The sequence below is a fragment of the Apodemus sylvaticus genome, chromosome 15, assembly GCF_947179515.1.
Source record: "Apodemus sylvaticus chromosome 15, mApoSyl1.1, whole genome shotgun sequence".
NCBI classification, from domain to species: Eukaryota; Metazoa; Chordata; class Mammalia; order Rodentia; family Muridae; genus Apodemus; species Apodemus sylvaticus.
In genome coordinates, this window is record NC_067486.1 from 83,894,723 (window position 1) to 83,909,385 (window position 14,663).

General features: G+C 46.9%; 1 protein-coding gene across 1 annotated transcript in view; it reads right to left on the minus strand.

Annotated features, from left to right (window-relative positions):
• Positions 1-4,448: 4,448 nt before the first annotated feature.
• The window catches only part of Crkl (CRK like proto-oncogene, adaptor protein), a 35,903-nt gene continuing 25,688 nt past the window's right edge, over positions 4,449-14,663 (minus strand). The window contains exon 3 of the mRNA XM_052158067.1: positions 4,449-8,407. Coding sequence (XP_052014027.1) covers positions 8,273-8,407 — 135 coding nt within the window. The 3' untranslated portion in view covers positions 4,449-8,272. The remainder of the gene's footprint in view (positions 8,408-14,663) is intronic.

Genomic DNA, 14,663 nt, shown 5'->3' on the forward strand with positions numbered 1-14,663 from the left:
TGCCCCTCCATTGAAGAGGCCATCACTGGAGGTACGCTTGTGCTGGGGGCATGGTGCCCTTGATCTCAAACCTGCTACACACACACACAAACACACATACACACACACACACACAGAGAGAGAGAGAGAAAGACAGAGAGAGAGAGAGAGAGACTGATGATTTGTACCCCTAGCCTCATCCTAGCAAGAAAAACAACCAAGGCTGTGACTTCACTTAAAAAGTGACAAGCTGACAAGCTAGCCGGGCGTGGTGGCGCACGCCTGTAATCCTAGCACTTGGGAGGCAGAGGCAGGGGAATTTCTGAATTCGAGGCCAGCCTGGTCTACAGAGTGAGTTCCAGGACAGCCAGGGCTATAGAGAGAAACCCTGTCTCGAAAAAAACCAAATCCAAAAAAAAAAAAAAACCAACAACAACAAAAAAAAAAACCCCAAAAAACAAAACAAAAACAAAAACAAAAAACAAACAAACAAAACCCTCCATTGCTGAGGAAACCACACACCGCCATTGCAGAACACAGAGAAATCAGGCTGGAGCTGAGCCGAAAGCTTCCTTCCCCAGGCTGCAGGGGAAGAACAGCCACCAGTGGTCTTGCCCAGTGCTGGACACACACCATGTGTCACAGTACCATGGCCGACTGGTGAAGCAGCAGCACAAAAAGCCATGGGGTAAGCAAAAGAAAACAGTCCTGTTGATTAAGGCCTACTCCGCAGGAGGGAATGGATGCCCTGTACTATAAACTGGTTAAAAGCGCAAGGCGCGGAGGTCATTGCTAAAAGATGTCAAACTGCCTCCTAGTTATTTCTCTTTATACACATTAGTGGCCCGGGAAGCTGCTCGCCAGAATGGCCACTAGGATGGCGGGGACTCATAACTGGTCAAAACGCTGAGAGGAAGCAACTCTTGGTGCTCGGCCTGTATGAGATGTCTGTGTCGATCCCTTCCCTCAAGGCTCAGGAAGAAATACAAAGGAGGTCCAGAAAGCACGTAGGACCTGGAGGACAGGAAGGAGGACTGTCAAGTAACACCTTCTGGACACGATGCAGTCACTGTACTCCTGAACTAACAGCCTCTGTGGTTCACTGCACAGATCCTGCATACAACCAGCCAGAAAGATCAGTCAACATTCCAAAACAAGCAAAAACAAAAGCAGAAACCAAGAACGGGCATAAAGAGAGGAGGTGGGTCTGCTGGCCATTGGGGGAGGGGAGAGGGGAACAGAATTGGAGATGTATATGATCAAGGTACATGGAATAAGGAATAAATAAAAGATCCTTTGCAGGGTGTGGGGGGGGATTATGTATTTATTTTGAGGCAGGGCCACATGTATCCTATGCTGGCCTCAAACTTGCTCTGTAACTAAGGTTGACCTTGAACTTTTGACCCTCTTGACCTCCCTAAAGCTGGGATTCCAAGCATGCATCACTGTACTAGATGCTGGGGATTGAATCCAGGGCCTGTGCTTTTGAGGGCTACAGCCTCAAAACTGAGTTGTTTGAACCAGTCTAGCAGTGTTGCTCCGGCTGGGCTGGGAATACTGTTTGCAGAGCAGGCTGGCCTTGAACTCACTCAGATCTACCTGCTTCTGTCTCCAGAGTGCTGGCATTAAAGGTGTGTGTCACTGAGCCTGGCGGGCGACCTTTAATCCCAGCACTCTGGGAGGCAGAGGCAGGCGGTTTTCTGAGTTGGAGGCCAGCCTGGTCTACAGAGTGAGTTCCAGGACAGCCAGAGCTATACAGACAAACCCTGTCTCAAAAAAAAAAAAAAAAAACCAAATCCCACCCCCCCCCCCAAAAAAAAGTGTGTGCCACCATGCCATGCCTGAAGTGTTTTTAAAAAAAATATTATTTCATGGGGCTGGAGAGCTGGCTCAACAGTTAAGAGCAGCAACTGCTCTTCCAGAGGTCCTGAGTTCAATTCCCAGCAACCACATGGTGGCTCACAATCATCTGTAATAGGATCTGATGCCCTCTTCTGGTGCATGTGAAGACAGCTACAGTGTACTGAAGTATAATAATAAATAAATCTTTTAAAAAAATATTATTTCATGTGTGTGTGTTGCCCATTTGTATGTTTGTACAGCATGTACGGGCAGTGTCTGTGAAGCCAGAAGGCGTTGGATCCTCTGGAACTGGGGTTAATGTGCAACGCAGATGCTGGGAACCACTCAACAAGTGCCCTGATCACTGGAGAAGGTGAACACTTTCAGCCTCAGTTTCCTGAGTAGCAGATCACAAGAGAATTCAGGAAGATCCCAGAAGATGCTGCGACCGGCAAGGTGGCCCATCCTAGCACCTGTTTTGGTTGCTTAAGTAGTGATCGTAGGAGTCAGCTTGTGGCTGCCCAGCCATAGGGCACCACAGCACAGGGCTTCCTGCTCTTCATTCTCAAGTCTCCAAGCAGAGCGGCACAGGAGAGCGGCACAGCAGAGCTGCAGGAGCAGAGCGGCACAGGAGAGCGGTACAGCAGAGCGGTACAGGACGGCTTTCAGGCAGGAAAAGGCTAGAAGCCAGGCAGGACCCACTTCGTGTGCCGAACATGAACAAAGTCCTGGGTTCTACCCCAGAATGAATGAACCAAGCTTGGTGGCACAAACCTCTAAGTAATCCCAGAATTTGAAAAGTAAAGGCATAGATACCAAAAGTCTGAGGCCAGCCTGAGCTGTGTCACAAGAGAGACAGCAAGTGCCACTCCTTAGGACAGTGAGTAGCCAGAGCTAGGTAGAGACCCTGCCTCATAAGAAGGTGGTAGAAAAACAGACAGAAAGGAAAAGATGAGTTAGTCCCAACAGCTAGCTTTGGGACTGGTGACATAGGTGCCCCTTGGAGGCTAGTTTGATGTGGACATTCTGGTAAGTTTACCTGTCTCTGGCAAGACATAGATATAAGGAACCATTTGGGCAGACAATGGGGGAGGGGAATGTCAGAACACAGCCACCATGGCCCCCTAGTCTCTGTCCATCAGACTTTGCCGGCTCCTCACCCCCACTCCCACCCCCCAGAAGGCAACAGGGAAGGTCCAGAAGGGTTGAACCCTTTCTGGAGTCCTCTCACCCTCTCTCCAGCCCAGGGCCAGGTTGTTCCCTACAGGATAAGACATCCCACAGCTGGGAGGCAGGGGGCAGTCCCGTCATGGACAACTGTGGCTCTTCCTTGGGGCTGGGTTATGGGGTGAAGAGTTAGAGCACAATGTGTCCTATCAAGGTTATCTCTCAAGAACTGGCCAGTGAGGCCTGTGGTTCAAGTCCATGTGATCCGAGGGTGCTCAACAGTGTGGTTGGGAACAAACCTTTCCAGTACTAAGTTGGGAAGGGCAGCTCTGTGCACTGTCTGGACTCTACCTTACTTGAATGTTGCTGGGCTGAAGCCACCTAGGCCCAAAGACTCATTGTCCCTGAAGTAAATGGTGGTGGTGGTAGTTGGGAGCACAGGGGCAGGACCAAGCCACCTTGGCCTGGCCCTGGTATTCCCAAGGGAAGGGCCAGTCTGAACTCTATGCCGATGGACTATAGCTGCTGGCTAGATTTCTGGAGCTGGCAGAGTGGGTCTAAAACCTGTTTGCCATCCTCCAGCACTCAGATCCATCAGTTAGAACCAGAATGGCTCTACATCTGAGCTGCTGGCACTGAGGCCTGGGGCAAGGATGTGTGTGTGTGTGTGTGTGTGTATACACACGCAGTGTGTCAGAGCCTCCTAGTGGCTGGAGCAAGGGTCAAGCCTGCATGCAACAGGGCAGTGCTTCTCCTGACCTCCTAAGACACTGCAGGTGCACAGAAACTCCAAGACTGTAAGCGGGCCTGCATATGTCTCCAATCCCGGTGCTGGGAGGTGGGGATTCAAGGTCTAAGGGGTTGGACAATCTGATACTCATATAAATAGGCATGTGAATACAATGCACATACAAAAGGGAACTTGCTTATTGGGCTTACAGAAGGGAAAGTAGGTTGTTTTGAGGCAGGGCTTTTCTATGTAGCCTTGGCAGGCCTGGAACTCTGTAAACCAGGGATCCACCTGCCTCTGCCTCCCAAATGTTCTGACTGAAGGCACTCACCAGCATCACCAAGCAGTTTGTGACACTTGCGTTAAGGAATGCTTAAGGAATGTAAGTTCCCTTCCCAAAGTTCACCAGGAGATTCATATACAGATTGGAATCAGACAGAACAGCTTGCTCTCCCGACGGCCAGCTCTGCACTGGAGCAGGCGCTGGAGGGACAGCCCTACCGTTCACGGAGCACCTCCACAGAGCTGAGCCCGTGCTCAGCTTCCCCAGCACCGACACCCAGAGAGCAGTTACTTCCTGCTGGAGTGGCTCCCATGTTGGGAAGCTGTAGTTTTTTGAGTGAGGGAGGCAGGAGCAGCGTGAGTGGGTCTCTGGGGAGTACCAGGGGCTTCAGCACAGTTTAACGGTTGAAGAGTCGGGCTGACTGAGGAGACACTGAAACACCGAGGCTGCTGCCACTGCCGGCTGGTGCACGTTTTATTGAGACAATGTACAAACAGGCCATGGAAACAAGGGTTTTGATGCTGGGACCAGTAACGTAAAATGGAATACAAAAATAAAAAGGCACTAATCTGTTAAGAAAAGACACTCAATGTATTCTAAGAATATAAGTCATTTAATACTGTTAATTTTATAGCACAAAATAAAACAAGCTATGATCCCCAAAAATAATTTTAAAAGCTTACACAGAAAATATTATTGCCTGATGCTTATGATTTTTAAGTTATACATGTCGAGAGTTTTATGTCATTTGAAAACACACAGTGAAGACCGTCTAGAAGCAAGGCCACTGTTCCTCCTGTCTCAGAGAACTGTCCTCCTGCTCCTTTAGAATATACAAGCAGCTTAGTGTCTGCGCTCACAGCAGTTACCAGGGGTGTGGTTCTCTGGTTCCCTAGTGAGGAGTCCACAGAAAGCATTAGTCTTAGGTACTGTGTTAAACAATCAAGAATTCACTCATTTTAAGAGGTTAATGAACATAATATTAAAAGATTAAATTATGAACACCTGGAACAAAAACACATCATCCCTTTTTTTCTTAAAAAAAAAAAAAAGCTCATTATTCTTTTGAGCAAAGGTTACAAGAGCAGTGGCCATCAGTCTTGGCCCATCTTGTCTGTAAACAGCTGTAGAGGAAGGCAGGCACAGTGCCGGGAACACGCAACTCCAAGAGAGGGCAGAGTCTCTTCCGGTGAGCAGAGGGTTGAGTCTGGGTGACCAGAGACAGCGCACCCTGTCAGCCTCAAAGCAGGTGGCATCAAAGCAGTGCAGAAGTGACAAGCATGCCTTCTGCATAGGGGTTGGGGGTGGAGGTGGGCGGCCGTCACCCAGGACTAGCCCGTAATGCCCTCGGCTACCTAACTGTTTCCTTCTCAGACAGAACAGCCACAGCGAGTAGGTTTATCACCCAGTACTTTCCACAACACAGCAGAGCAGACGCATAGCACTGATGATGGAAAACGAAAGGCCCCATCAGACTCCCCCCGGGAAGAGGCCATGTATCTTTTCAGAAGTGGGACTTAGGGAAGACGCCACTTTCTATCAGTGTGAAAAGATTTTCACCATTAAAAACCGATAAGCTTTTAAGTCAGGAAATTACTACTGTTGGCACGCATCCTGAGAGTTCAGAAAGTTGAGTCTTTATTTTGAGATCTGGATCTCTGAGGAAGCTGTAGAGACATTTACATGAGCCCGGCAGTGGTGACACACGCCTTTAATCCCAGCGCTTAGGAGGCAGAGGCAGGAGTATTTTTTGAGTTCGAGGCTAGCCTGGTCTACATAATGAGCTCCAGGACAGCCAGGGCTACACAGAGAAACTCTTGTCTTGAATCTCCCTCCCCCCCAAAAGAGAGAGAGACAGTTACATGTGCCAAATTAATTGATTACATAAACCAAACTCCAGGGTTACATCACATTCTGATCATGAAGTATTCCTTATGGAGTCTTGCTGGTAAACAGTCTTGGGAGAAGGGAAACCCTGTTTTCAAAAATGCCTGTTTGTGCTGAGCAAGCTGCTATAATCAAAAGGCACCAAGCCCTTCAGTTAAATGTAGTTTTAAAAGACCTTAAGAGCTGGGTGTGGTGACTCAACCCTTTGTAATTTTAGCTGAGCCTGGGATGGAAAACTTGAAGCCAGCATGGGCAATTTATAGCAATTCCATCTCAAAGGTAAAGAGAGCGCATCTATCTAGCATGAGTTATCTAGCATGAGTAAGGCGCAAGGTTCAAGCCCCAGTGACAGTGCGATTCCTTGGAGTTGTGCCCTCCATGAACAGGGCATGTATTCCAGAGGAGGCATCAAAGGCCTAGGGATGGACTGTGTAAGGGGCCAGACGGCAAGTCTTAAGTCTTGTTTTAGGCAGAGTTTGGAGCCTGAACACTTAAGTCCATTCAATCGGTCTGGCTAAAAACAGCAGCTTTCAGAGACCAAAAAGTAATTTCCGCCACAGACGTGACACTCCCCCTACTCCAAAAGACCATCCTTTACTATGGCTCTTATCAGCCCGATGGTCTACTGATGTAAAGAGACACTGATGGGGCTCAAGAGATGGCTCAGTGGTTAAGAGCACTTGCTGCTCTTGCAGAGGTCCCAGGTTTGATTCCTAGAACCCATAGTAACTCCATAGTTCCAGAGGATCCAACCAACACCCTTTTCTGGCCTCCTTACTTGGACTGTTTAGGGGTGGGGTAGTCTTCTGACACAAGGTCTCTGTGTGTAGGCCTGCCTGTGACACACACACACACACACACACACACACAGTGGAAACACCTACATACAGTTTTCTAGGAGGTGGGGTAGTCTTCTGACACAAGGTCTTTCTGTATCTGTGTGTAGGCCTGCCTGCCTGTGACACACACACAGACCAGCAGAGCCTACAACTCTCAGGAGATGTACTTGCCTTTGCCTTTCTGGGATTAAAGGTGTGGCCACCATGCCCACATAAACTGGGATTAAAGGTGTGGCCACCACACCCAACATAAACAAAAATTTAGAAAGTCTTTAAGAGAAATAAATATAGTGGACACATGGTTTTGTCACCTGAATATGTTCCATTAGTTCTCAAAGCCGAAGGCCTCCAGAGCCTGGGCCGCCGTTACAGAAGATGCTCTGTAACGCAGGAGCTGCTCTCTACTCACTGCTACATTTCTAGACCTACTGCGTTCTGTGGAGGACGGGCCTCAGCAGAGGGCACTATAGAAAGGTCCTAGAACTCTGGTTTGCCATGAGTGGTCGAGGACTCAGACATTTGCACTAGCTGACGTGCAGGAGAAATGACTCATGGTCAACGGACAACTTCTTCAGCTCAGAAGCACTGTATTCTGTTCTACTCAGGCGGCGAATCACAGCAGGCTCCACTCTCAAGCTGTCTGGACAAGCCAGGTCTGCACAGGAAGGGCTGAGCGCTTTGTGGTGGAACACAGCAATGATTTTAGCTCATGAATCTTGTAGGCCCTCAGACTTCACTACGTTCTCAAAGGCGCGTGCTCACTGCAGAGGCCCACCATGTCTGCAATAGGCCCCCGCTCCACCTTTGTGCTTCACAGTGCCCAGCACACCGTGACTGCTGGTTGTGTGCACTGTCTGCCACATGGGAAACAAGGTACTGTGGCAACCAAAAGCTAAAGGCCTCTACTTCAGGGGGTCTTTTCATATTTTTAGTTACGTACAATGGCTTCAGTTTGGAAGCTCAGGGACATGGATTGTTCCTTAGACCATCACAAAAATCCAACCTGCTATTTAAAAATCTGTTCAGAACACACAACTATAATTAGTTAGTCTTCCAAAAACAAAACTAAACCAAAGAAAATGAAAACAATCCAGACTTCAAGAGTTCGGGATAGAATTGTCTGGAGTATTACTTCCTCTGTTGTCCAAAGAAAATCAAGTTGGTGGCGAAGCCACTGTTCTGCGGACCAGCAACAGCGAGATTGTGCCAAGGCTCGCCATCTCCATGCAGACCATCAGCAGGCTCTCTCTCTACGGTGAGCACGACAGTCAGCCCCCAGCACAAACAAGGCAGTGATGAGAAGGAAGAGCCATTCTGGGCTAAACTCTCTCTATCGTGTGCTTCCACCAGGGTTTCCAGTTCATAATCCACAAGCTCTAAGATCAGCTACTCTTTGACAGCATGACTATGATACAAATGCCAAGGGAGGCGGCTGCTGAGGCATTCCGAATGCGCAGCTCGGTGTAACTTGCATGTGACAGAGTACTTCCCACTTCAAAGGAGACTGACAGGCAGGAGGAGGCAGCAGCAGAGACAGCATAGCAATCACTCGTTGTCATCAGGGTTCTGAGGATCAAAGATTTTAACATGTGTGAAGGGGAAAAGCCCCTTGCGCCCATTCACCTCGCCTTCCCATTGGCCATTGATATTCATCCTTGTGACTTTCACAATGTCACCAACCTATAGGGGTAGAGAAATAAAAACAAAATTAGCATCACTACAAATAAGAAAAAGACAGTTTATATTAAATCACAAACACTGTCTATACAAAATCAAGACTAACCTTTTTCTCTTCAGAGTCTGGATGTGAAAATCAAGCAGCACAAAGACACGCAATGCCACCCACCACCCAGGATGCCTGCTGCCTGGCAACAACTCAGAAGCAGCCTCTGAGCAGAGTAACCAAGCATCCAGTGTTACTAATAAATGGACAAGCATGGGCATCTGACTCTGAGAATGTGCATGTTAAGCTCACTAAAGGGTGAGAAGTGTAGGCCTACTAGCACACGCCTTTAATCCTAGCACTTGGGAGGCAGAGGCAGGCGGATTTCTGAGTTCGAGGCCAGCCTGGTCTACAGAGCTAGTTCCAGGACAGCCAGGGCTACACAGAGAAACCCTGTCTGTGTGTGTGTGTGTGTGTGTGTAGGTGTGGGAGTGGGTGTGGGGGGTGGGCTGTGGCAAGTAGCCAGGTGGTGTGTGTGTATGTGTGTGTGTAGGTGTGGGAGTGGGTGTGGGGGGTGGGGGTGGCTGTGGCAAGTAGCCAGGTGGTGCTTGTAATCCCAACAGACAACACACAGGACCTCAAGTTTGAGACCAGCCTGGACTTATGGAAAATGCTTGCTGTCTCAAAAATAAAACCATCTTGCTTTGACAGCATATTTATCATCTATCTATCTATCTATCCATTTATTTATTTATTTAAAGATTTGTTTACTTATTATATGTAACTACACTGTAGCTGTCTTCAGACACTCCAGAAGAGGGTATCAGATCTTGTTAGAGATGGTTGTGAGCCACCATGTGGTTGCTAGGATTTGAACTCAGGACCTTTGGAAGAGCAGTCCGTGCTCTTAACCCCTGAGCTATCTCTTCAGCCCTGACAGCATAGTTATTTAAAACTGGAATGATACAGATAATTAGCATGGCCGCTGTTCAAATTTGTTAAGCATTTCATACTAAAAGACCACCACCACAGCAAACAAACCAATCCAGAGCTAGTGAGGCGTTCAGTGGGAAAAGGCACTGAAGCGCTTGCCATGAGAATGCAAGGATTTGAATTTCATCTCCAGAATGCACACCCATACCCATAAAACTTATTTACATTTGCTTATTTGTGTGTACTGTGTGCGGATATGTGTGTGTGTGGGCGGAGGGTGGGTGGAAGGACAACTGTCAGGAGTCAGTTTTTCCTACCAAGGTGGTTCCAGGCGCTGCACTCACGTTCTTAGACCGGGGAGCGAGCACCTTTACCCACTGAGCCACACGGCTGGCCTCGCACTTGCCTGTTCTGCTTGGTCAATAACAGGGGTCCTATCAAAATGGATAAGGGGAGCGAGGGGTAGGAATGAAAACGGGCGGATACAACACTTGTCTAGTATACTGAAGTCCCAGGGGTTCAGTCTCAATACCACCAAGGGCAGGGAAGGAGACAAGACATAAGAAAAGTGGCATTTCAGAATGATAGATGAAAAGAGAAATGAAGAGAAATGAAAGTGACTACAAAGTCACACGTAGTATGTGTGTTATAATCTGGTTCTTGGAAGGCAGAAGAGAGGAGGATCAGGGAATCAGGGTCAGCCTCAGCTACACAGTGAGTTCAGGACCAGCAGCCTCGGTTCTTGTCTCAAAGACCCAAAATCAGTTAACCAATTAACCAACCCCTCCCCCCAAAACCCTTAAAAGCAAATAAGATAATGGATGAGGAAGACCTGAAAACAGTGTCTAACAAATCATTCCAATGGGTTCAGTAGGTCAAAGACAACAGGAAGACTGAAGAGTATGTCAAGATACTAAAAATCACACGCTTTCTTTTTTTTTTTTAAATTTTTTTTTTTTGTTTTTTGTTTTTGTTTTTGCCCGGCCCACACCCTTTCCTTAGACCAGGATTCTACCTAACAGTCTACGGCAGCAGGCAGCTCCTCTTCCGTAAGCCACTTCCCTGTCTTTGCTGCGGTTAAACGGTAAACATTTAGCAGTCTCGACATGGCCAATACTTGTTGAGAACCATGTGAGAACAAAAGTTATGCATTTTCTATATAAATAATTGAATCAACACTACAGAACACATGAAAACCGAGCTATGGCTCTGCTGGAGGAGCCTGGGTGTACAGAGATGGGCCAGAAAGGCTAGGAAGCAGGTCTGGTTCTTCCTGGTAATAGAGACAGTGTCTTCTACCATTTTAATAAACACATGCTCTAGCACAGAGCTATAGGCTCATTCCTTTTTACTGTTACTATATTTATTTTATTATTTTAATTGTGTCTGTGTGTAGGTATGTGCACAAGAATATGGGAGCCCAAAGGTGTCAGAAAACCTGCAGCTGGAGTTCACAGGCACCTGATATGGGGCCCTCTACAAAAGCAACAGGCACTCTGAACCACAAGCCAACAGAAAACACAAATAGTCCATATGTAAACTAACATGTGTGTATTAAGTAAAATAGGGAAGGAAGGGAGGAGGGAAGGAAGGAAGGGAGAGAGGAAGGAGGGAAGGAAGGGAGGGAGGGAGGGAGGAGGGAAAGAAGGGAAGAAAGGGAGGGAGGAGGGAAAGAAGAAGGGAAGAAAGCAAGGGAGGAAGGAAGGAGGGAAGGGAAGCAGGAGGGAAGGAAGGGAAGAAGGGAAGGAAGGGAGGGAGGGAGGGAGGGAGGGAGGGAGGGAGGGAGAGAGGGAGGAGGGGAGGAAGGAAGGAAGGCAGGCCACCAGGGGCTGGCAAAATGGCTTGGTGCTGGATGCACAAACCTGGGGACTTGAATTCAATCATAAGAACCACAGAAAGATAAAGAGGAACTCTACAAAGCTGTCCTCTGACTACCACATGTACACAGTAGCATATATGTACCTACCTCTCATAATGTACACACACAGACACACAGACACACACACAGTAAAAGAAGGCAAACTCTTTCCCCACTGAACTATTCCCTGGCTTTAGCGTCTGAGGGATTTTCTTTTTCTTTTTGGATTTAGTTTTTTTGAGACAGGGTTTCTCTGTATAGCCCTGGCTGTCCTGGCTGGGATTACAGGTGAGCGCCACCACTGCCCGGCCTGAGGATTTTCTAAAGACATCCTTTTAGAGGAATAATGGATATGATGGCCCATCCCTATAGTCTAGTGCCTGAGAAGCTAACACAGGAGGACTGCTTATCTTGAAATCACCCTGGGTTCCTGAGAGCCTGTATTGACAGACACACCTTTTCTTTTGGCAGTCAGGTCTCACAGTGTTTATGTAGCCCAAAATGGCCTGGAATTCACCATGCAACCCAGGGTAGCTTTGAACTTTTAATCCTCCTACTTCAGCCTCTAAGGCTGTGATTACAAATGTATATCAACATTCAGGGAACATTCTTACTTTTGACATGGTAGTATGTGTTCATGGGGATAAAAGCATCTTTGGCACTAAAGAAATAGGAAAAATAAAATTTCTAAAAATGAGCTGCTACAAATGAGAACTAACATAAGATTCAAGACAGAAGTCTAAGACAGGGGCACCTGTATTGCCAGCTATGCGGACTAGGATTCAAAACACAGCAAGGCCTATTTAAAAAATAAGCCTGGTCAGTCCTTGTGAAAAACTAAAGGGATTGTCCCATGGGCCCTGGACATTGACCCACCAACACAGCAGAGGTTATAAGAACGTGAGGACTAGCTGGTGAGTACTAATAAACCAGGAAAAAGCTGCACATTACTGGAGCAGGACAGAGATGAGGGAAGCAGTCTTATTGTACTAAGAAGCTCTGACCTTGTATGGACCTCCAGGTGAGTGAGGTGCTTCTTGATGAACATGTGGAGAGGACCCATACAATGTGGACATAAACTGCTGCTTAGTCAGTCACTGGAATCATCACTATCTCTGAAACTGAAAACTGTAACTAGTGCTACTGTGAGGAATGGTTTCCTGTCATCAAAGATGGTTTGCACCGAGGGCCAATATTCAGTAAGTTTTCTCCCATCTAACAAAGTTTGTATGCACACCTTTTAATCTCAATCCTTTCCCATGTGGTAACCCCCTCCTCCCAGAACTTGGCTGACTCTTTCCCCCTTTCCTTTGTGGTGGTTCTTTTTTAAAAAGCCAATTGCAAAGGCTTGTGAAAGGCCCCAGCCAACAGAGGAAAAAGAATCACCACCTGCATTAACATAAAAACCAAGAGAACTTGCTGTTCCAGCTGCTTGCCAGCCAGGCCTGGGGTCTGGCCCATCCTTTACACAGAGTTGCCTGGTTGAGCTGCTTCTGCCTTGTTTGTGTGCTCCTTTGTGACAGTGAGATTATTCCTACACACTAAACCTCACTATGCCCAGCATACTGCTTCACCTCAGCAAGCAAAAGTAGTTAAGACGAAATTGTTATTGTAAGCTACACATGGTAGCACGCTGCTGTGAAGCAGGAGGATCCTCAGAAGTGCAAGGCAAACCTGGGAGGGAGGGAGAGAGGGAGGGAGGGAGAGGGGGAGGGTCACACACAAACATGTGCATGGTGAGTTTGGAGTATCCTAGCTATATAGCACTACCCTGTCTAAAACAGTCAGAACAATGTTAATGTGAATTTAATTCTAACCAATGAAAGAAAACCAACTGACCAACATAGAAGTCAGAATTTGAGCTAGTCAGTGAAGGGAACTTGCACAATAGGCTTTGAGAAATCTAATTCAAAGGACTCAAAGATGAGATATAATCCAAATAGTTGGGAGTTCAAAATAAACCAAAGAGAGGGGTTGGAGAGGTGGCATTTGCTGGTCTTCCAGTCAGCTAAGCTCAGTTTCCGTCATCACTGGTCAGCTCTCAACTGTCTCCAACTCCACCTCTAGGGGATCTAACACTTCTGCACATACATGGTTCACACACACCTATTCAAGCATACTAATACACATAAAATAAATGACAATCTTGAAGGGGGTGGCACGGGATCATGTGTGGCCTCCATTGGGAGTAAAGAGCAAGAACACTAGTAAGCTCCAAGATCACTGAACATCATAAAAAGCCGTGACACACCTGGAATGGTGGTACAATGGTGTGTGCAATCCCATCACTTGATAGGTAGAGGCAGAGGATCAAGAACTCTGGGTCTACACAAGAGTTATACAATGAATTCAAGGCCAACTAGGTTACATAAAATCCTGTCTCAAAAATAAATAAATAAATACATAAATAAACAAACAAACAAATAACATATTTGTGAGCTGGAGACATCAGTGGCTAAGAGCACTGGCTGCAGTTCCCAAGGATCCAGGTTCAAGTCTCAGCACTTACATGTCAGTTCACAACTATCTATTAACTCCAGTTCTATATCTGACACCTTCTGGCCTCTTCCAGTAACAGGTTCAGATGTGGTACACAGACAGACATACAGGCAAAATAAAAATATGCATAAGCAAAAATAAAAATTTCAAACTGAGACACCAAAGATAAAAAGGATGGACTGAAGACTTAAGCACTGGGCAAATATACTTGCAAGCAGAGTAGAGGTCCAAGACTGCTCTGTAACAAAGTACACCAGAAGACAGTGGCATACTTTTAAGCAAGGTCAAGTTTCTTGGTTTGTGTCAAACAGGGAAGATGGTAAATTCTATAGATGAGCTTGAAATCAACCTGGACAAAATGCCAGAAGAGATTAGCAAACAAAAGACATCAGAGAAGAAGCTGCAAAGACTTTAGTATAAATATCTGACTGTTTCTTGACAGAAGCTGAGTCATCTGACAGGAGGGAACCTCAACTAAGAGAATGCCTCCCTAATATAGGGCTGTAGTCAAACTTGTAGGCATTTTCTTTTTTTCTTTTTTTTTTTTAAATAATTTATTTATTATTATATGTAAGTACACTGTAGCTGTCTTCAGACACACCAGAAGAGGGGGTCAGATCTTTACGGATGGTTGTGAGCCACCATGTGGTTGCTGGGATTTGAACTCAGGACCTTCAGAAGAACAGTCAGTGCTCTTAACCTCTGAGCCATCTCTCCAGCCCGGCATTTTCTTAATTAGTGATTGATGGGGAGGGCTCAGCCCACTGTGGGTGGGGCCAGCTACAGGCAGGTGGCTCTGGGTCTACAAGAGAGCAGGCTGAGCAAGCCTTAAGGAGCAAGCCAGCGAGCAGTGCTCGGCTATAGGCCCATGGCATCAGTTCCTGCCTCCAGGTTGAGTTCCTGCCCTGACTGCTTTGGATAATTAACAGTGATGTGCAAGTGTAAGTGAAATACCTACCCACCCAAGTTGCTTTTGATCATGG